This window comes from Oncorhynchus gorbuscha, linkage group LG15 (genome assembly GCF_021184085.1).
Source record: "Oncorhynchus gorbuscha isolate QuinsamMale2020 ecotype Even-year linkage group LG15, OgorEven_v1.0, whole genome shotgun sequence".
Taxonomy (NCBI): Eukaryota; Metazoa; Chordata; class Actinopteri; order Salmoniformes; family Salmonidae; genus Oncorhynchus; species Oncorhynchus gorbuscha.
Genome location: NC_060187.1, coordinates 76678771 through 76700834, shown reverse-complemented (window position 1 = coordinate 76700834; position 22064 = coordinate 76678771). Strand labels below are relative to the sequence as shown.

The following is a 22064-nucleotide window of genomic DNA, read 5'->3' as shown; positions in this document are numbered from 1 at the left end:
GTTGTGTTGGGTCACACTCCTGTCCTGTCCTCCATGTCGTTGTGTTGGGTCACACTCCTGTCCTGTCCTCCATGTCGTTGTGTTGGGTCACACTCCTGTCCTGCCCACCATGTCGTTGTGTTGGGTCACACTCCTGTCCTGTCCTCCATGTCGTTGTGTTGGGTCACACTCCTGTCCTGTCTACCATGTCGTTGTGTTGGGTCACACTCCTGTCCTGCCCACCATGTTGTTGTGTTGGGTCACACTCCTGTCCTGCCCACCATGTCGTTGTGTTGGGTCACACTCCTGTCCTGTCCACCATGTTGTTGTGTTGGGTCACACTCCTGTCCTGCCCACCATGTCGTTGTGTTGGGTCACACTCCTGTCCTGCCCACCATGTCGTTGTGTTGGGTCACACTCCTGTCCTGCCCACCATGTCGTTGTGTTGGATCACACTCCTGTCCTGTCCTCCATGTCGTTGTGTTGGGTCACACTCCTGTCCTGTCCTCCATGTCGTTGTGTTGGGTCACACTCCTGTCCTGCCCACCATGTCGTTGTGTTGGGTCACACTCCTGTCCTGTCCTCCATGTCGTTGTGTTGGGTCACACTCCTGTCCTGTCCTCCATGTCGTTGTGTTGGGTCACACTCCTGTCCTGCCCACCATGTTGTTGTGTTGTGGTCACACTCCTGTCCTGTCTGTTGTGTTGGGTCACACTCCTGTCCTGTCCTCCATGTCGTTGTGTTGGGTCACACTCCTGTCCTGTCCACCATGTCGTTGTGTTGGGTCACACTCCTGTCCTGTCCACCATGTCGTTGTGTTGGGTCACACTCCTGTCCTGCCCACCATGTCGTTGTGTTGGGTCACACTCCTGTCCTGCCCACCATGTCGTTGTGTTGGGTCACACTCCTGTCCTGCCCACCATGTCGTTGTGTTGGGTCACACTCCTGTCCTGTCCACCATGTCGTTGTGTTGGGTCACACTCCTGTCCTGCCCACCATGTCGTTGTGTTGGGTCACACTCCTGTCCTGCCCACCATGTCGTTGTGTTGGGTCACACTCCTGTCCTGCCCACCATGTCGTTGTGTTGGGTCACACTCCTGTCCTGCCCACCATGTCGTTGTACTGGGGTCCAGTGTTGTTCATAATAGGTGGTTGTGTCACTCTGTCTGTTTGTCTGTCTTCCATGTGGCACTCCTCCTCCCTTGTTATTTTTCGTTATTTGACATGGCTGGTTGTCTGTGTGCTCATTGACGAGCTGTCTTCATGGCTGCCTGTGCTCCATCTCTCTTTGTCTCCTTGGTACAGGCCTGTTATCTGTCTCTGTTATCAAACCACTGCCTGTGCTCCATCTCTCTTTGTCTCCTCGGTACAGGCCTGTTATCTGTCTCTGTTATCAAACCACTGGGTGTGTTCCATCTCTCTTTGTCTCCTCGGTACAGGCCTGTTATCTGTCTCTGTTATCAAACCACTGCCTGTGCTCCATCTCTCTTTGTCTCCTCGGTACAGGCCTGTTATCTGTCTCTGTTATCAAACCACTGGGTGTGTTCCATCTCTCTTTGTCTCCTCGGTACAGGCCTGTTATCTGTCTCTGTTATCAAACCACTGGGTGTGTTCCATCTCTCTTTGTCTCCTCGGTACAGGCCTGTTATCTGTCTCTGTTATCAAACCACTGCCTGTGCTCCATCTCTCTTTGTCTCCTCGGTACAGGCCTGTTATCTGTCTCTGTTATCAAACCACTGCCTGTGCTCCATCTCTCTTTGTCTCCTCGGTACAGGCCTGTTATCTGTCTCTGTTATCAAACCACTGGGTGTGTTCCATCTTCACCACCACTCCATCCATCTTAGCTCTATCAAGCTCTGTCAGCTCTGTCACACTGTGTACTAGATATGTGTAGTGTAAGTATAGTGTTCTCTCTCTCTCTCTCTGTGTACTTTTCTCTCGTACCTCTTTCTCTCTCAATTCATTAAATTCCATTAAATTCAAATGAGCTTTATTGGCATCATAATACTATTTCTCCATCCTTCCCTCCTTCTCTCTATCTCTTTCCCTCCCTCTCTCTCTGTCAGGTGGAGTATGATGGTCTGACAGGCCATGTGGAGTTTAACAGTAAAGGACAGAGAACCAACTACACACTGAGGATTCTGGAGAAACAGCGCAGGGGTCACAGAGAGGTCAGAGGGCACTGGGGTTATTGAGAAACAGAGTTTGACACAAAATGGCTTCCGTGTTGACAGTAATCCTCCCTAACAGTGACATTCTAGCCATATAATTAGAATTGGTTATGCTATGGAAGTGCTTTGTGATTCGCTAGCAGTATGTACTTAACGATAACACCAGCTGAGGACTAAAGAATAAATAGAACAGCAAAATCAATGATTGTTTTTGATAATGAAAATGATAATTCTATCTTTAGAGCCATTACCTCCTATCTGACCCATAGAGAGATGTATGTGAACATATAGTTTATTTTCTAAAGTGCCTTTGGGCTTGTCCTCTGGATTCTAGCTCCTTCTAGTTTTACACTGTCACATGGATTTACTGTACCTTCTGTATAATCACACACATCCTGCAATTATTATCCTCTCTCTCTCTCTCTCTCTCTCTCTCTCTCTCTCTCTCTCTCTCTCTCTCTCTCTCTCTCTCTCTCTCTCTCTCTCTCTCTCTCTCTCTCTCTCTCTCTCTCTCTCTCTCTTTCTCTCTCTCTCTCTCTCTCTCTCTCTCTCTCTCTCTCTCTCTCTCTCTCTCTCTCTCTCTCTCTCTCTCTCTCTCTCTCTTCTCTCTCTCTCTCTCTCTCTCTCTCTCTCTCTCTCTCTCTCTCTCTCTCTCTCTCTCTCTCTCTCTCTCTCTCTCTCTCTCTATCTCCCTTTCTCTCTCCCTCAGATTGGTATCTGGTACTCCAACAACACACTGGCAATGAACGCCACCAGTCTGGACATCAACGTCTCGGAAACACTGGCCAACAAGACCCTCATCGTCACCACCATACTGGTGAGGTCAAAACCTTTATTATGACCAACATATTGGTGAGGTCAAACCCTTTATTATGACCACCTTATTAGTGAGGTCAAACATTTCATTATAACCACCATACTGGTCAGATCAAAACCTTTATTATGACCACCTTATTAGTGAGGTCAAACATTTCATTATAACCACCATGCTGGTGAGATCAAAACCTTTATTATGACCACCATACTGATGAGGTCAAACCCTTTATTATGACCACCATATTGGTGAGGTCAAACCCTTTATTATGACCACCTTATTAGTGAGGTCAAACATTTCATTATAACCACCATACTGATGAGGTCAAAACCTATATTATGACCACCATACTGGTGAGGTCAAAACATTTATTATGACCATCATACTGGTGAGGTCAAAGCCTTTATTATGACCACCATACTGATGAGGTCAAACCTTTATTATGACCACCATACTGATTAGGTCAAAATCTTTATTATGACCATCATACTGGTGAGGTCAAAACATTTATTATGACCACCTTATTAGTGAGGTCAAACATTTCATTATAACCACCATACTGATGAGGTCAAAACCTATATTATGACCACCATACTGGTGAGGTCAAAACATTTATTATGACCATCATACTGGTGAGGTCAAAACATTTATTATGACCACCTTATTAGTGAGGTCAAACATTTCATTATAACCACCATACTGGTGAGATCAAAACCTATATTATGACCACCATACTGGTGAGGTCAAAACCTTTATTATGACCACCTTATTAGTGAGGTCAAACATTTCATTATAACCACCATACTGATGAGGTCAAAACCTATATTATGACCACCATACTGGTGAGGTCAAAACCTTTATTATGACCACCTTATTAGTGAGGTCAAACATTTCATTATAACCACCATACTGGTGAGGTCAAAGCCTTTATTATGACCACCATACTGATGAGGTCAAACCTTTATTATGACCACCATACTGATGAGGTCAAAATCTTTATTATGACCATCATACTGGTGAGGTCAAAACATTTATTATGACCACCTTATTAGTGAGGTCAAACATTTCATTATAACCACCATACTGATGAGGTCAAAACCTATATTATGACCACCATACTGGTGAGGTCAAAACATTTATTATGACCATCATACTGGTGAGGTCAAAACATTTATTATGACCACCTTATTAGTGAGGTCAAACATTTCATTATAACCACCATACTGGTGAGGTCAAAACCTATATTATGACCACCATACTGGTGAGGTCAAAACCTTTATTATGACCATCATACTGGTGAGGTCAAAACATTTACATTTACATTTTTTACATTTAAGTAATTTAGCAGACGCTCTTATCCAGAGCGACTTACAAATTGGTGCATTCACCTTATGACATCCAGTGGAACAGTCAAAACTTTATTAGTGCATCTAAATCTTAAGGGGGTGAGAGGGATTATTATCCTATCCTAGGTATTCAAAGAGGTGGGGTTTCAGGTGTCTCCGGAAGGTGGTGATTGACTCCGCTGTCCTGGCGTCGTGAGGGAGTTTGTTCCACCATTGGGGGCCAGGGCAGCGAACAGTTTTGACTGGGCTGAGCTGGGAGCTGTCAAAACTTCCTCAGTGGTAGGGAGGCGAGCAGGCCAGAGGTGGATGAACGCAGTGCCCTTGTTTGGGTGTAGGGCCTGATCAGAGCCTGGAGGTACTGAGGTGCCGTCCCCTTATGACAGCTCCGTAGGCAAGCACCATGGTCTTGTAGCGGATGCGAGCTTCAACTGGAAGCCAGTGGAGAGAACGGAGGAGCGGGGTGATTATGACCATCATACTGGTGAGGTCAAACATTTCAGTATAACCACCATACTGGTGAGGTCAAAACCTTTATTATGACCACAATACTGGTGAGGTCAAAACCTTTATTATGACCATCATACTGGTGAGGTCAAAACCTTTATTATGACCACCATACTGATGAGGTCAAACCTTTATTATGACCACCATACTGATGAGGTCAAAATCTTTATTATGACCATCATACTGGTGAGGTCAAAACATTTATTATGACCACCTTATTAGTGAGGTCAAACATTTCATTATAACCACCATATTGGTGAGGTCAAAACATTTATTATGACCACCATACTGATGAGGTCAACATCTTTATTATGACCATCATACTGGTGAGGTCAAAACCTTTATTATGACCATCATACTGGTGAGGTCAAAACATTTATTATGACCATCATACTGGTGAGGTCAAAACATTTATTATGACCATCATACTGGTGAGGTCAAAATCTTTATTATGACCATCATACTGGTGAGGTCAAAACATTTATTATGACCATCATACTGGTGAGGTCAAAACATTTATTATGACCATCATACTGGTGAGGTCAAAACATTTATTATGACCATCATACTGGTGAGGTCAAAACATTTATTATGACCATCATACTGGTGAGGTCAAAACATTTATTATGACCATCATACTGGTGAGGTCAAAACATTTATTATGACCATCATACTGGTGAGGTCAAAACATTTATTATGACCATCATACTGGTGAGGTCAAAACCTTTATTATGACCATCATACTGGTGAGGTCAAAACATTTATTATGACCATCATACTGGTGAGGTCAAAACATTTATTATGACCATCATACTGGTGAGGTCAAAACATTTATTATGACCATCATACTGGTGAGGTCAAAACATTTATTATGACCATCATACTGGTGAGGTCAAAACATTTATTATGACCATCATACTGGTGAGGTCAAAACATTTATTATGACCATCATACTGGTGAGGTCAAAACATTTATTATGACCATCATACTGATGAGGTCAAAACATTTATTATGACCATCATACTGGTGAGGTCAAAACATTTATTATGACCATCATACTGATGAGGTCAAAACATTTATTATGACCACCATACTGATGAGGTCAAAACATTTTATTATGACCATCATACTGGTGAGGTCAAAACATTTATTATGACCATCATACTGGTGAGGTCAAAACATTTATTATGACCATCATACTGGTGAGGTCAAAACCTTTATTATGACCATCATACTGGTGAGGTCAAACTGGTGAGGTCAAAACCTTTATTATGACCATCATACTGGTGAGGTCAAAACATTTATTATGACCATCATACTGGTGAGGTCAAAACATTTATTATGACCATCATACTGGTGAGGTCAAAACATTTATTATGACCATCATACTGGTGAGGTCAAACATTTCAGTATAACCACCATACTGGTGAGGTCAAAACCTTTATTATGACCACCATACTGATGAGGTCAAAACCTTTATTATGACCACCATACTGATGAGGTCAAAACCTTTATTATGACCACCATACTGATGAGGTCAAAATCTTTATTATGACCACCATACTGATGAGGTCAACATCTTTATTATGACCAACATACTGGTGAGGTCAAAACTTTTATTATGACCACCATACTGGTGAGGTCAAGACCTTTATTATGACCATCATACTGGTGAGGTCAAAACCTTTATTATGACCACAATACTGGTGAGGTCAAAACCTTTATTATGACCATCATACTGGTGAGGTCAAAACCTTTATTATGACCATCATACTGGTGAGGTCAAAACATTTATTATGACCATCATACTGGTGAGGTCAAAACCTTTATTATGACCACAATACTGGTGAGGTCAAAACCTTTATTATGACCATCATACTGGTGAGGTCAAGACCTTTATTATGACCATCATACTGGTGAGATCAAAACATTTATTATGACCATCATACTGGTGAGGTCAAACATTTCATTATAACCACCATACTGGTGAGGTCAAAACCTTTATTATGACCACCATACTGATGAGGTCAAAATCTTTATTATGACCACAATACTGGTGAGGTCAAAACCTTTATTATGACCACAATACTGGTGAGGTCAAAACCTTTATTATGACCATCATACTGGTGAGGTCAAAACCTTTATTATGACCATCATACTGGTGAGATCAAAACATTTATTATGACCACCATACTGATGAGGTCAACATCTTTATTATGACCAACATACTGGTGAGGTCAAAACTTTTATTATGACCATCATACTGGTGAGGTCAAAACCTTTATTATGACCACCATATACTGAGGTTATCACCATATACACTGAGTGTACAAAACATTAGGAATGCTCTTTCCATGACACAGACTGACCAGGTGAATCCACTTCAATCAGCGTAAATGAAGGGGAGGAGACAAATAATGATTTTTAAGCCTTGAGACAATTGAGAAATGGGTTGTGTACGTGTGCCCATTCCGAGGTGAATGCGTAAGACAAACGATTGAAGTGCTTTTGAATGGGGTATGACAGTAGGAGCCAGGCACACCAGTATGCATTTGTCAAGAACTGCAACGCTGCTGGTTTTTCACGTTCAACAGTTTCCCGTGTGTATCAAGAATGGTCCACCACCCAAAGGACACCAAGCCAACTTGACACAACTGTGGGAAGCATTGGAGTCAACATGGCCAGAATCCCTGTGGAATGCTTTCCACACCTTGTAGAGTCCAATGCCCGACAAATAGAGGCGGTTCTGAGGGCAAAAGGGGGTGTAACTTAATATTAGAAAGGTGTTCTTAATGTTTTTTTCACTCAGTGTATAACCTAAGGTCATTTTATTAAATCATATCAGTCTCCAACACATAGTAATGAGTTGACATGCATCGCTCTGTCCCCTCCCTATCGCCTTCCTCTCTGCCTTCCTCTCTGTGCAGGAGAGCCCCTATGTGATGCGTAAGGGGAACTACCAGGAGTACCAGGGGAATGACCAGTACGAGGGCTTCTGTGTGGACATGTTGAGAGAGCTGGCAGACATCTTGAAGTGCTCCTTCAGGATTAAACTGGTGGATGATGGGCTGTATGGAGCGCCTGAACCCAACGGGTCCTGGACCGGCATGGTGGGAGAGCTCATCAACAGGGTGAGCAGACACACGCACACACACACATGCACGCACACACGCACGCCCGCGCGCTAATAAGTGTCTGTGTGCTTAATTAGATCACAGCATACTTCAATTACCAGAGTGTGGTCCCCATGTGCCTCTTGCCATGGTGCTGCCCTGCTCTCCACTCTCTCTTCCCTCTCTGCTCTCCTGACTGATTAAACCAGACTAATCCCATGTTCATCAATTAGGCTTTAATTTGACTGTCTGACAGGAGGTTCCACAGATGGAACACCCAGCCAACAGTTCTGCTGCAGTAGATCTCTGACTCTATTGTCTCTCTGAAAACACAATTTTATTCTCTCCGTGTATGTGTCACTCTGTCTTTCTCCCTCTGAGAGGTGGAGGGAACGCCATTGGCTCATAGGTGAATCTCCAAACCAGGGGTCTCTTGCTCTGAGTGACCGAAGTGTCAGTTTGTTGTCATCTATTTCTGACTCCCTCCCCTCTCTCTCTCTCTCTCTCTCTCTCTCTCTCTCTCTCTCTCTCTCTCTCTCTCTCTCTCTCTCTCTCTCTCTCTCTCTCTCTCTCTCTTTTTCCCACAGAAAGCAGACTTGGCAGTAGCAGGCTTCACCATCACGTCTGAGAGGGAGAAAGTCATAGACTTCTCCAAGCCCTTCATGACGCTAGGAATCAGCATCTTGTACAGAGTCCACCTGGTAAGACAGACAGACAAACCAGAGCAGTTGGGTGTATTAGATTGACCTAACTACTGTTTGTGCTATCCTGTTTATTTTATGGACTGTGACAGTGCATTTCTTTGAGGCTATCGAGGATATCTGAATCTGATTTGGAAAGATAGAATGGATAGGTCTTAGAGTTTATGGTTGTACATCGCACACATTTACCATTCAACTCTCTGAGGCTTACATTTGTTGCATTATGAACAGCTTCACATTGCAGAGATGATGTGCTGTACAGTTGCAGGGAAGAACACTGCCCCTCTGTGGTTGAAAAAGGAACTACATTCCCGCTAATGTAATAGGGCCACTCCAACCTGTCCTATCTCTCTCTCTGTCTCTGTTTTAGGGGAGGAAGCCGGGGTATTTCTCCTTCCTGGACCCCTTCTCTCCGGCTGTTTGGCTCTTCATGCTGCTCGCCTACCTGGCTGTCAGCTGTGTGCTCTTCCTGGCTGCAAGGTAAGTGCATGAAAGAGCACCACAGTAACCCAGGGCAACAGGAACAGGAAACTAGTGAAGAACTCTGGGATTGTTTGTGCATTTTGGTTGACACAATTGAATAATAATGAGTTACAGTAGCTTATATACACACCGAATGAAAATGCCTTGGTTGAGAAAAAAGGTGCTATCTAGAACCTAAAAGGGTTCTTTGGCTGTCCCCATAGAATAACCCTTTGAAGAAACCTTTTTGTTTCCAGGTAGAACCCTTTTGGGTTTCATGTGGAACTCTTTCCACAGAGGGTTCTACATAGAACGCATAATAATAATAATTCTACCTGAAACCAAAAAGGGTTATCCTATGGGGACAGCCAAAGAACCCTTATGGAACCCTTTTTTCTAAGAGTGTTCTCCTCTCCTACTCCCAGGTTGAGTCCCTATGAGTGGTACAACCCCCACCCGTGTCTGCAGGGGCACAAGGACATGCTGGAGAACCAGTACACCCTAGGGAACAGCCTGTGGTTCCCTGTTGGAGGCTTCATGCAGCAGGGCTCTGAGATCATGCCCCGTGCCCTGTCCACACGCTGCGTCTCAGGGGTCTGGTAAGTCTGTGTGTGTGTGTGTGTGTGTGTGTGTGTGTGTGTGTGTGTGTGTGTGTGTGTGTGTGTGTGTGTGTGTGTGTGTGTGTGTGTGTGTGTGTGTGTGTGTGTGTGTGTGTGTGTGTGTGTGTGTGTGTGTGTGTGTGTGTGCGTGGTGCGTGCGTGCGTGGATGGGTGGGTAAGTATGTCTCAGTCTGTATTTCTGAGTTAATGGCTCTCTGTCACCCTTTCCTCTCTCATTTCTCTCCATGTCTGTGATTCTGTCAAACTCTATTTTCTCGGACTCTCTCTCTCTCTCTCTCTCTCTCTCTCTCTCTCTCTCTCTCTCTCTCTCTCTCTCTCTCTGCATCTCTCTGCATCTCTCTCTCTCTCTCTCTCTCTCTCTCTCTCTCTCTCTCTCTCTCTCTCTCTCTCTCTCTCTCTCTCTCTCTCTCTCTCTCTCTGCATTTGTCTCCCTCTCTGTCTCTCTCTGACAGTCTCACTTCTTGCATTCTTTCCCCTTAGTCCTACCTCCCTTTCCCTCTCTCTATCCCCCCTCTCCTTCTCTTACTCTCTCTAACTCTGTCTCTCTCTTCTCCCAGGTGGATGTTTACTCTGATCATCATCTCCTCCTACACGGCCAACCTGGCAGCCTTCCTGACCGTCCAGAGGATGGAGGTGCCCATCGAGTCTCCTGACGACCTGGCTGACCAGACCAACATCGAGTATGGCACTATCCACGGGGGGAGCACCATGACTTTCTTCATGGTACGGCCCGACGCTGGCCCTGGGGGGCGTATGTAGAGCTTTGAATGGAGAACGACTGGTAGGGAGGTGTGTGTGTGTGTGCTGTTGTTCTAGTATTTGCCGACATGTCTCAGATCGCTCCTATTTGTATGTGTGTGTATGGTGAGGTGGGTATGTGGTTGAGCACAGTCTCTGAGCTCCTGTTGTGTTCTTTGTGGCTGTTAGTGTTAAGTAGCTGAGTGTCAGTGTTTGCTTATGTAAGAGCTGCTGGCATCTGTGTCGGCATCTGTGTTTGTCAGTGTGTTTGGACTGTGTGTTTGAGTGTGCATGTGTGTTGGTGAGTAAATCTTTAGTAGTGTGTGTGTTCATTGTGCTTACCCAGACCTCCCTTGATGCTGTATCATCCCTCCTCTCACTGTACCTCTAAACTGTACACACTACCGAAGAGTCTTTCATATACAACCAACATCTCACCTGTTTTGTTGTTTTGTTACATATACAATACTGTATCTAACTGGCTGCTGTTACCTTGATTCTGTGTCTATGCTGTTCCTTAGCATGACATATTGTATGTACACAACCACCTTGCTTTTGATTCAGCTGCATCTGGATAAAGGATAATGCATCTGTTTAATTATGAGGAAATATGAGGAAATGTATATATCTCTCTTTTCCTACCCCTCCATCTCTATCCCTTCTCCCCCTCCCTTCTTCTCCCTCCCCTTTCCATTTCCCTCCCCTCCATCTCTATCCCTTCTCCCCCTCCCTTCTCCTCCCTCCCCTTTCCCTTTCCCTCCCCTCCATCTCTATCCCTTCTCCCTTTCCCTTTCCTCCTCCATCTCTATCCCTTCTCCCTTTCCCTCCTTCCCTTTCCCTTTCCCTCCCCTCCATCTCTATCCCTTCTCCCCTCCCTTCTCCCCCTCCCTTCTCCTTTCCCTTTCCCTCCCCTCCATCTCTATCCCTTCTCCCCCTCCCTTCTCCCCCTCCCTTCTCCTCCTTCCCCTTTTCCCTTTCCCTCCCCTCCATCTCTATCCCTTCTCCCCTCCCTTCTCCTCCCTCCCCTTTCCCTTTCCCTCCCCTCCATCTCTATCCCTTCTCCCCCTCCCTTCTCCTCCCTCCCTTTCCCTTTCCCTCCCCTCCATCTCTATCCCTTCTCCCCCTCCCTTCTCCTCCCTCCCCTTTCCCTTTCCCTCCCCTCCATCTCTATCCCTTCTCCCCCTCCCTTCTCCTCCTTCCCATTTCCCTTTCCCTTTCCCTCCCTCCATCTCTATCCCTTCTCCCACTCCCTTCTCCTCCCTCCCCTTTCCCTTTCCCTCCCCTCCATCTCTATCCCTTCTCCCCCTCCCTTCTCCTCTCTCCCCTTTCCCTTTCCCTCCCCTGCATCTCTATCCCTTCTTCTCCTCCCTCCCCTTTCCCTTTCGCTCCCCTCCATCTCTATCCCTCTCCCCTCCCTTCTCCTCCCTCCCTTTCCCGTTCCCTTTCCCTCCCCTCTATCTCTATCCCTTCTCCCCCTCCCTTCTCCCCCTCCCTTCTCCCCCTCCCTTCTCCTCCTTCCACTTTCCCTTTCCCTCCCCTCCATCTCTATCCCTTCTCCCACTCCCTTCTCCTCCCTCCCCTTTCCCTCCCCTCCATCTCTATCCCTTCTCCCCCTCCCTTCTCCTCCCTCCCCTTTCCCTTTCCCTCCCCTCCATCTCTATCCCTTCTCCCCCTCCCTTCTCCTCCCTCCCCTTCCCTTTCCCTCCCCTCCATCTCTATCCCTTCTCCCCCTCCCTTCTCCTCCTTCCCCTTTCCCTTTCCCTCCCCTCCATCTCTATCCCTTCTCCCCCTCCCTTCTCCTCCCTCCCCTTTCCCTTTCCCTCCCCTCCATCTCTATCCCTTCTCCCCCTCCCTTCTCCTCCCCCCCTTTCCCTTTCCCTCCCCTCCATCTCTATCCCTTCTTCCCCCTCCCTTCTCCTCCCTCCCCTTTCCCTTTCCCTCCCCTCCATCTCTATCCCTTCTCCCCCTCCCTTCTCCTCCCTCCCCTTTCCCTTTCCCTCCCCTCCATCTCTATCCCTTCTCCCCCTCCCTTCTCCTCCTTCCCCTTTCCCTTTCCCTCCCCTCCATCTCTATCCCTTCTCCCACTCCCTTCTCCTCCCTCCCCTTTCCCTTTCCCTCCCCTCCATCTCTATCCCTTCTCCCCCTCCCTTCTCCCCCTCCCTTCTCCTCCTTCCCCTTTCCCTTTCCCTCCCCTCCATCTCTATCCCTTCTCCCCCTCCCTTCTCCCCCTCCCTTCTCCCCCTCCCTTCTCCTCCTTCCCCTTTCCCTTTCCCTCCCCTCCATCTCTATCCCTTCTCCCACTCCCTTCTCCTCCCTCCCCTTTCCCTCCCCTCCATCTCTATCCCTTCTCCCCCTCCCTTCTCCTCCCTCCCCTTTCCCTTTCCCTCCCCTCCATCTCTATCCCTTCTTCCCCCTCCCTTCTCCTCCCTCCCCTTTCCCTTTCCCTCCCCTCCATCTCTATCCCTTCTCCCCCTCCCTTCTCCTCCCTCCCCTTTCCTTTCCCTCCCCTCCATCTCTATCCCTTCTCCCCCTCCCTTCTCCTCCTTCCCCTTTCCCTTTCCCTCCCCTCCATCTCTATCCCTTCTCCCCTCCCTTCTCCTCCCTCCCCTTTCCCTTTCCCTCCCCTCCATCTCTATCCCTTCTCCCCTTCCCTTCTCATCCCTCCCCTTTCCCTTTCCCTCCCCTCCATCTCTATCCCTTCTTCCCCCTCCCTTCTCCTCCCTCCCCTTTCCCTTTCCCTCCCCTCCATCTCTATCCCTTCTCCCCCCTTCTCCTCCCTCCCCTTTCCCTTTCCCTCCCCTCCATCTCTATCCCTTCTCCCCCTCCCTTCTCCTCCTTCCCCTTTCCCTTTCCCTCCCCTCCATCTCTATCCCTTCTCCCCCTCCCTTCTCCTCTCTCCCCTTCCCTTTCCCTCCCCTGCATCTCTATCCCTTCTTCTCCTCCCTCCCCTTTCCCTTTCGCTCCCCTCCATCTCTATCCCTTCTCCCCCTCCCTTCTCCTCCCTCCCCTTTCCCTTGCCCTCCCCTCTATCTCTATCCCTTCTCCCCCTCCCTTCTCCTCCCTCCCCTTTCCCTTTCCCTCCCATCCATCTCTATCCCTTCTCCTCCCTCCCTTTCCCTTTCCCTTTCCCTCCCCTTCATCTCTATCCCTTCTCCCCCTCCCTTCTCCCCCTCCCTTCTCCTCCCTCCCCTTTCGCTTTCCCTCCCCTCCATCTCTATCCCTTCTCCCCCTCCCTTCTCCTCCCTCCCCTTTCCCTTTCCCTCCCCTCCATCTCTATCCCTTCTCCCCCTCCCTTCTCCTCCCTCCCTTTCCCTTTCCCTCCCCTCCATCTCTATCCCTTCTCCCCCTCCCTTCTCCTCCCTCCCCTTTCCCTTTCCCTCCCCTCCATCTCTATCCCTTCTCCCCCTCCCTTCTCCTCCTTCCCCTTTCCCTTTCCCTCCCCTCCATCTCTATCCCTTCTCCCACTCCCTTCTCCTCCCTCCCCTTTCCCTTTCCCTCCCCTCCATCTCTATCCCTTCTCCCCCTCCCTTCTCCTCTCTCCCCTTTCCCTTTCCCTCCCCTGCATCTCTATCCCTTCTCCCCCTCCCTTCTCCTCCTTCCCCTTTCCCTTTCCCTCCCCTCCATCTCTATCCCTTCTCCCCCTCTTCTCCTCCCTCCCATTTCCCTTTCCCTTTCCCTCCCCTCCATCTCTATCCCTTCTCCCCCTCCCTTCTCCCCCTCCCTTCTCCTCCCTCCCCTTTCCCTTTCCCACCCCTCCATCTCTATATCCCTTCTCCCACTCCCTTCTCCTCCCTCCCCTTTCCTTTTCCCACCCCTCCATCTCTATCCCTTCTCCCCCTCCCTTCTCCTCCTTCCCCTTTCCCTTTCCCTCCCCCATCTCTATCCCTTCTCCCCCTCCCTTCTCCTCCCTCCCCATTCCCTTTCCCTTTCCCTCCCCTCCATCTATATCCCTTCTCCCACTCCCTTCTCCTCCCTCCCCTTTCCCTTTCCCTCCCCTCCATCTCTATCCCTTCTCCCCCTCCCTTCTCCTCCCTCCCTTTCCCTTTCCCTTTCCCTTGCCCTCCCCTCTATCTCTATCCCTTCTCCCCCTCCCTTCTCCTCCCTCCCCTTTCCCTTTCCCTCCCATCCATCTCTATCCCTTCTCCCCCTCCCTTCTCCTCCCTTTTCCCTTTCCCTTTCCCTCCCCTCCATCTCTATCCCTTCTCCCCCTCCCTTCTCCTCCCTCCCCTTTCCCTTTCCCTTTCCCACCCCTCCATCTCTATATCCCTTCTCCCATCCCTTCTCCTCCCTCCCCTTTCCTTTTCCCACCCCTCCATCTCTATCCCTTCTCCCACTCCCTTCTCCTCCCTCCCTTTCCCTTTCCCTCCCCTCCATCTCTATCCCTTCTCCCCCCCTTCTCCTCCCTCCCCTTTCCCTCCCTCCATCTCTATCCCCTCTCCCCTTCCCTCTCCTCCCTCCCCTTTCCCTTTCCCTTTCCATTTCCCTTGCCCTCCCCTCTATCTCTATCCCTTCTCCCCTCCCTTCTCCTCCCTCCCCTTTTCCTTTTCCCTCCCCTCCATCTCTATCCCTTCTCCCCCTCCCTTCTCCTCCCTCCCCTTTCCCTTTCCCTCCCCTCCATCTCTATCCCTTCTCCCCCTCCCTTCTCCTCCCTCCCTTTCCCTTTCCCTCCCCTCCATCTCTATCCCTTCTCCCCCCTTCTCCTCCTTCCCCTTTCCCTTTCCCTCCCCTCCATCTCTATCCCTTCTCCCACTCCCTTCTCCTCCCTCCCCTTTCCCTTTCCCTCCCCTCCATCTCTATCCCTTCTCCCCCTCCCTTCTCCTCCCTCCCTTTTCCCTTTCCCCCACCCCTCCATCTCTATATCCCTTCTCCCCCTCCCTTCTCCTCCCTCCCCTTTCCTTTTCCCTTTCCCTCCCCTCTATCTCTATCCATTCTCCCCCTCCCTTCTCCTCCCTCCCTTTCCTTTTCCCACCCCTCCATCTCTATCCCTTCTCCCCCTCCCTTCTCCCCCTCCCTTCTCCTCCCTACCATTTCCTTTTCCCACCCCTCCATCTCTATCCCTTCTCCCCCTCCCTTCTCCTCCCTCCCTTTCCTTTTCCCACCCCTACATCTCTATCCCTTCTCCCCCTCCCTTCTCCTCCCTCCCCTTTCCTTTTCCCACCCCTCCATCTCTATCCCTTCTCCCCCTCCCCCTTTCCTTTTCCCACCCCTCCATCTCTATCCCTTCTCCCCCTGCCTTCTCCTCCCTCCCTTTCCTTTTCCCACCCCTCCATCTCTATCCCTTCTCCCCCTCCCTTCTCCACACTCCCCTCCCCTTTCCTTTTCCCACCCCTCCATCTCTATCCCTTCTCCCCCTCCCTTCTCCTCCACTTTCCTTTTCTCACCCCCTCCATCTCTATCCCTTCTCCCCCTCCCTTCTCCTCCCCTTTCTCCCCCCCTCCATCTCTATCCCTTCTCCCCCTCCCTTCTCCTCCCTCCCATTTCCTTTTTCCACCCCTCCATCTCTATCCCTTCTCCCCCTCCCTTCTCCTCCCTCCCCTTTCCTTTTCCCACCCTACATCTTTATCCCTTCTCCCCCTCCCTTCTCCTCCCTCCCTTTTCCTTTTCCCACCCCTCCATCTCTATCCCTTCTCCCCTCCCTTCTCCTCCCTCCCCTTTCCTTTTCCCACCCCTCCATCTCTATCCCTTCTCCCCTCCTTCTCCTCCCTCTCATTTCCTTTTCCCACCCCTCCATCTCTATCCCTTCTCCTCCCTCCCTTCTCCTCCCTCCCCTTTCCTTTTCCACCCCTCATCTCTATTCCCCCCTCCCTTCTCCTCCCTCCCCTTTCCTTTTCCCCCTCCATCTCTATCCTTCTCCCCCTCCCTTTCCCCCTTTTCCCTCCCCTTTTCCCATCTCCATCTCTATCCCTTCTCCCCCCTTTTCCCCCTCCCTTCTTCTCCATCCCCTTTCCTTTTCCCTCCCTCCATCTCTATCCCTTCTCCCCCTCCCTTCTTCTCCATCCCCTTTCCTTTTCCCTCCCCTCCATCTCTATCCCTTCTCCCCCTCCCTTCTCCCCCTCCCTTCTCCTCTCTCCCCTTTCCTTTTCCCACCCCTCTGTCTCTTTCCTCCACCCCCCCACCTCCCTCCCTCTCTCCAGAACTCGCGCTACCAGACATACCAGCGCATGTGGAACTACATGCACTCCAAGCAGCCCAGTGTGTTTGTGAAGAGCACAGAGGAGGGCATTGCCCGCGTGGTCAACTCTAAATATGCCTTCCTCCTGGAGAGCACCATGAATGAGTACTACCGCAAACTCAACTGTAACCTCACCCAGATAGGTGGTCTGCTGGACACCAAGGGCTACGGCATCGGCATGCCACTGGGTGAGAGAGGGATGGAGGTATGGGGGAGGTATGGGGAGAGAAAGGGATGGGGGAGGGAGGTATGGCGGAGGTAGGTATGGGGGAGAGAGGAATGGAGGGCGGGAGGTATGGGGTCAGAGGGATGGAAGGAGGTATTGGGAGAGAGAGAGGGATGGAGGGAGGGATGGGGAGAGAGAGGGATGGGGGAGGGAGGTATGGGGAGAGAGGGATGATGGAGGGAGGTATGTGGGGAGAGAGGGCTAGAGGAGGGAGGTATGGGGAGAGAGGGCTAGAGGGAGGTATGGGGGAGGGAGGTATAGGAGGAGAAAGGGATGGAGGGGGAGGTATGGGGGAGAGATGGTTGGAGGGAGGTATGTGGGGCGAAATGGGAGAGAGGGATGGAGGAGGGAGGTATGGGGAGAGATTAATGGAGGGAGGTATAGGAGGAGAGAGGGATGGAGGGGAGGTATGGGAGAGAGATTGATGGAGGGAGGTATAGGAGGAGAGAGGGATGGAGGGGGAGGTATGGGGGAGAGATTGATGGAGGGAGGTATGTGGGGAGAAATGGGAGAGAGGGATGGATTGAGGGAGGGAGAGATGGGTGGGAAAGAGGAGAGATGGAGAGATGGGAAAGAGGAGACATGAGAAGAGATGGGAAAGAGGAGAGATGGCAAAGAGAGAAGAAGAGATTGGGTGAGAATGGTGGTGAAATGGAGGGAGGATGGGAGACAAGGAGAGACGGGGGAGTGGTAAAACCCACAACATCTGGATGAGAAGGGGAGGAGACCACAAGCCTTTTAATTCCTCTTCCTCTCCATCTTTAATACCCTCTTTCTCCTTCTCCCTCTTTCCTTTCATCCTCCCAGGATCTCCATTCAGAGAGGAGATCACTATGGCCATCCTGCACCTGCAGGAGAACAACAGGCTGGAGATCCTGAAGAGGAGGTGGTGGGAGGGAGGACAGTGCCCTAAAGAAGAGGATCACAGAGCCAAGGGTCAGTACACTACTCTGTTTCCAGTGTCTTTGCAGATTTGTATCTCAACTAATGTCTGAGTGTTCCGAATGTACGAATGTACTGTAAGATGGGAGATTACCAGGGTCTGTGGTTTTGTGTGTGTAACTGTTCTTGTGTCATATCAGGGGCATATTGGTGGTACTGTATGTGTGTGTATTAACCATCATGCCTCTCCTCCACAGGTCTGGGCATGGAGAACATCGGGGGTATCTTTGTGGTGTTGATCTGTGGCCTCATCATCGCTGTGTTCGTGGCCATCATGGAGTTTGTGTGGTCGACGCGCTGCTCTTCAGAGACAGACGAGGTACGCCCTCAATCCTGCCCTCGCCGACACCACAGACCCACCTCAGTAGGTCCCCATGGCAACACACCAACCCTGACTCCCCATCCTCTGCCGTGCAGTGTGTGTGTTTGTTGGGCCGCCTCTGAAACTGTGTGTGTTTGAATATGTGTTCGCCGGGCTGCTTCTGGCACCATTTGTGTGTGTGTGTGTGTGTGTTAATCAGTGTGTCTATTCTGTGTGTTTCACTGTTGGGTTTGCTATGTATTGTGCATGGATGATGAGGGTTGCTATTTTTACAACTGAACTTCAAATGAAGCAGGACAGATTTTTGTGTTGGCATGCTATAGTACTAGCGTTGGTGTGTGATCGCGGGAGGGTATTTTGACTGTGATCAGAAAGTGTTCATGTTTAGTACAGGGTATGGATAAGCCAATATTGTGATGCCAATATTTGCTTGCAGTGTGTAATGATTTCCCTGGCATTAAATGTCACAATCTATCTTCTTTTACATGCCTCACATGCTGGTACTCTTCGTTTCCATTCTTGGATCACTCCTCTCTCTGTGTGTCTGCCACACCCGTCATTCTGTCAATCAGTGTCTGTTTTCTGATAAGGAATACTGTTTCTGTTTGTGTAAGAGTATTATTCATCATTGTTTTGATTTTGTAGATTAGAATATTCCATAATGTCTATGTCTATGTGTCCTTGGTGCATTTTGTTGGAACGTTTTGTGCAAGTGTGTGATGCTGTTGGAATGTTAAGAGGTGTGTTTGTGTCTGTTTGTGTGTGTGTGCGTGTGTGTGTGTGTGTGTTTGTGTTGTTTGTCTACATGCACCTCAGTTTGCTGGCCTGCCTGTTTGTTCATAGTTCATTATGCACTATTATATATTATATGTAATGTGTAATGAACACAATTTGTTGTGCTCAGTTGGTAATTTGCATGGATTGTATTAACTCTCTCTGCTCTTTGGATATTCTCCAACCTCTCTACACCTCATTATCTCCAAATCATTTCTATTCATTAACACTTTCATTGCCATCCCCCCATTTCTACCTTTCTATTCCCTCATTCGGTTCTCCTCTCCTCCTACCATCTCTTTTACTCCACCTCCGCCCTGTTTCTGCTTTCCTTCTCTTTTTTTACCCCTCTATCTCTCTCCCTTTGCCTTCCCTCTTTTCCCCCTGTCTGTCTACTTTGCTTTTGTGGCCCCCTCTCTCTCCCTATTCTCCCCTTCCCATCGTCCCTCTCCTCTGTTCTCCCAGGTGTCTGTCTGTCAGGAGATGCTCACCGAGTTCCGAAACGCTGTCTCCTGTAAGAAGAGTTCCCGTTCCCGTCGTCGCCGCCCCCTGGGCAACTCTGCGGCCCTCCGCCACCCCACCCGCATCGCCCTGGGGGCCCAGCGGCCACTCCGCCTCGTACGGGAGATGCGCCTCAGCAACGGCAAGCTCTACAGCGGCTCAGGACCCCTGACTGGTGGAGCAGGGGGGCCAGGAGGGGGTGTAGGGGCTGGTGGAGGTCCCTCAGACATGGGCCCCGGGCCTCAACGACTCCTGGAGGACCCTCTGGGGGCCAACACCACCCCTCCTCACCCGCCCCAGCCGCAGGCCGCCATGGCGCTCCCTCGCAGCTGCACGCACGTCAGGATCTGCCACGAGTGCAGGAGGATCCAGAGCCTGAGGTCTGGGATGGGGTCCACGAGGATCCCCCCCTCATCTGCACCCTTGCCCCGCCTGCCCCCTCCTCCTCCCCCCTCCTCCTCCAACACAGACAGCGAGGGGGGTGGTGGGTCTAGCCCCCGGCGGCTCCCCCACAGCACCCCTGCACCCTGCCTACCTATACCACCCCCACAGAGCAGCATCGACACAGACCTTCTGGGGAAGCAGGACTAAGACTGATGATCTAGGAGGGGCGGGAGGGTACTTAACGGTGACTTAACTGATGTTTTGAGCTGCTCAGTGACACACTATTGTGACCCCCTCTGTACATTGGCCTCCAGGAGGGAACTACAGGGAGAGAAGGAGGGAGAAAGAGAGAGAGAGAATTAGAAGGCTCAAAGACGTTGTGAGACGTGTGATGAAGCAATGGAAAGGATATATTTGCACAGATGCCAAAAGACACACCCATACAGAAGGAGAGAGAAGGAGAGACTTCCTTTGCTCTCCAGTGCGCTGCCCAGCTGGGTCTGATGTTAGCCCAGTCTGTTCACACAACCATGCTCCATTATGTTCTGGCTTTGTGATTTACCTGAAGATGGCTGCTCGGTTCTTATCTTGACTTACCAGTGGATCAATCAGGACTGAGCTACACTGGATAAAGTAGTCAGGTAACGCACATCATTTGATGCCAGACCTACTGGTTTCTCTGTTGGTCTCTCTCTGTTCTCCCCACTCTCTATCTCCATCTCTCTCTCTCTTTCCCTTTCCATGGTACCACAGACTCACCTAGAGCGTCCAGCTCTTCCTCTCTGGACGGTGACCACTGGAGGAGGAGCCCACATCAATCCTGGAGGACCTTTAATCTATGTAACATACAACAACAGAAGACTTTAAAACTGACTCAGAGAATTATATGATTTTCCAGATTTTTTTGTTGTTGTCTTTGTCGTTTGGTTACCATTGTTCTAAGTGGAAGTTAAAGAAAAATAAAGACTATATATGTGACTAATGTGGTGGATCACGACACACTATGAAGACAACACTCCCCTGAGGTTTACTGTGTGGAGGAGGTGTTTTGTCCCTCTGTGGACCACCTAGCTGCTTTTGAAACGACATTGAAGAAAGCAGATTTGGCTGGAAATGAGTTGCAACAAAGTCTGATATGCATAATGTGTGTGTGTGTGTGTGTGCGTGCGTGCGTGCGTGCACACAGAGGTCTGTCCTTACAGTAAGTGAGAGAAACAAATGATCATACCATTTCCGTGTAAGTATATGATAATCAGAGGCTTTGCGATGTGAAATGACTTGTTATCCTGGAGAATACTTGCCAAGCCTTTTCTCCTCTTTACCTCTGTTCATAGCACAGAGAGAGATGACGAGGAGAGAGGAAGAGGAGAGAGAGAAAAAGGAGAGAGCAATGGAGAGATGAAGAAGAGAGAGATGAAGAGGAGTGGGAGAAAGAGAACAAATAGGAACGCAACAGTGAGGAACAGAGAGATAAAGGTGGACTGTATCAGAATGACAAATCCCTAATTGAACTTCTTCCATCATGAGATCTCTCCTGATCTGGTAATTCTGGGCAGCATCTTGCTGGGGGCTTGGCTCTGCTGCCCGGAGGCTGGGACTAAAGCTCCCTGCTCTACATCACGTTGAACTGGCTGTTTGCAGCACAGACGCCTGCCAGAGCTCCACACAGAGCTCCACACCACCCTGAGCCCTCTCATTACAGCCTGTGGAGCTTTAGATCTGGTAATTATTCCCCTTTAATAACTAATAGCCACACAATGACTACGGAGGAGACTGAGGTCATGGTTTAATGTTATAAAAGTATGACTGGGAATGATGTTAGGGTTCAAGCCTCTCTGATGATTTCTGCTGCCTCTCTCACATATACACCACAGATCATCTCACACACATGCACACACGCACACGCGCACACGCACACACGCACACACACACACACACACACACACACACACACACACACACACACACACACACACACACACACACACACACACACACACACACACACACACACACACACACACACACACACACACACACACACACACACACACACACACACACACACACACACACACACACACACACACACACACACACACACACACACACACACACACACATAATTATCTCTGTGTTCTTCTATTGAACCCACAGTGCAGCAGTGAGCCAGACACACACAGCTGCATAGGTCACCACATTGTCTGTGATCTCCCTCTAGTCTCAACTCAATGCTGTGAAACCACTGGATGGCTTTGTTCCAATACACTTCATTGGCCACCTTTCCTCATCTCC

The 22064-nt window shown here is 49.5% G+C and overlaps 1 protein-coding gene across 4 annotated transcripts in view; it reads left to right on the top strand.

Annotated features, from left to right (window-relative positions):
- The window catches only part of LOC123998078 (glutamate receptor ionotropic, kainate 5-like), a 151622-nt gene extending 129874 nt beyond the window's left edge, over positions 1-21748 (top strand). The window contains exons 10-21 of one of the 4 annotated variants that reach the window (XR_006832220.1): positions 2046-2150; positions 2860-2967; positions 7742-7945; positions 8515-8628; positions 8999-9108; positions 9516-9689; positions 10268-10433; positions 16583-16808; positions 17654-17782; positions 17986-18152; positions 19350-20410; positions 20523-21748. Coding sequence is in view for 3 of the 4 variants with exons in the window: in XM_046302955.1 (XP_046158911.1) it covers positions 2046-2150; positions 2860-2967; positions 7742-7945; positions 8515-8628; positions 8999-9108; positions 9516-9689; positions 10268-10433; positions 16583-16808; positions 17654-17782; positions 17986-18152; positions 19350-19976 (2130 nt within the window). In the remaining variant the exon portion in view is untranslated. Of the gene's footprint in view, positions 1-2045; positions 2151-2859; positions 2968-7741; positions 7946-8514; positions 8629-8998; positions 9109-9515; positions 9690-10267; positions 10434-16582; positions 16809-17653; positions 17783-17985; positions 18153-18682; positions 18720-19349 lie in introns of all 4 variants that reach the window. The other 3 variants (XM_046302957.1, XM_046302956.1, XM_046302955.1) reach the window with 3 other exon arrangements.
- The last annotated feature ends 316 nt before the right edge of the window (positions 21749-22064 follow it).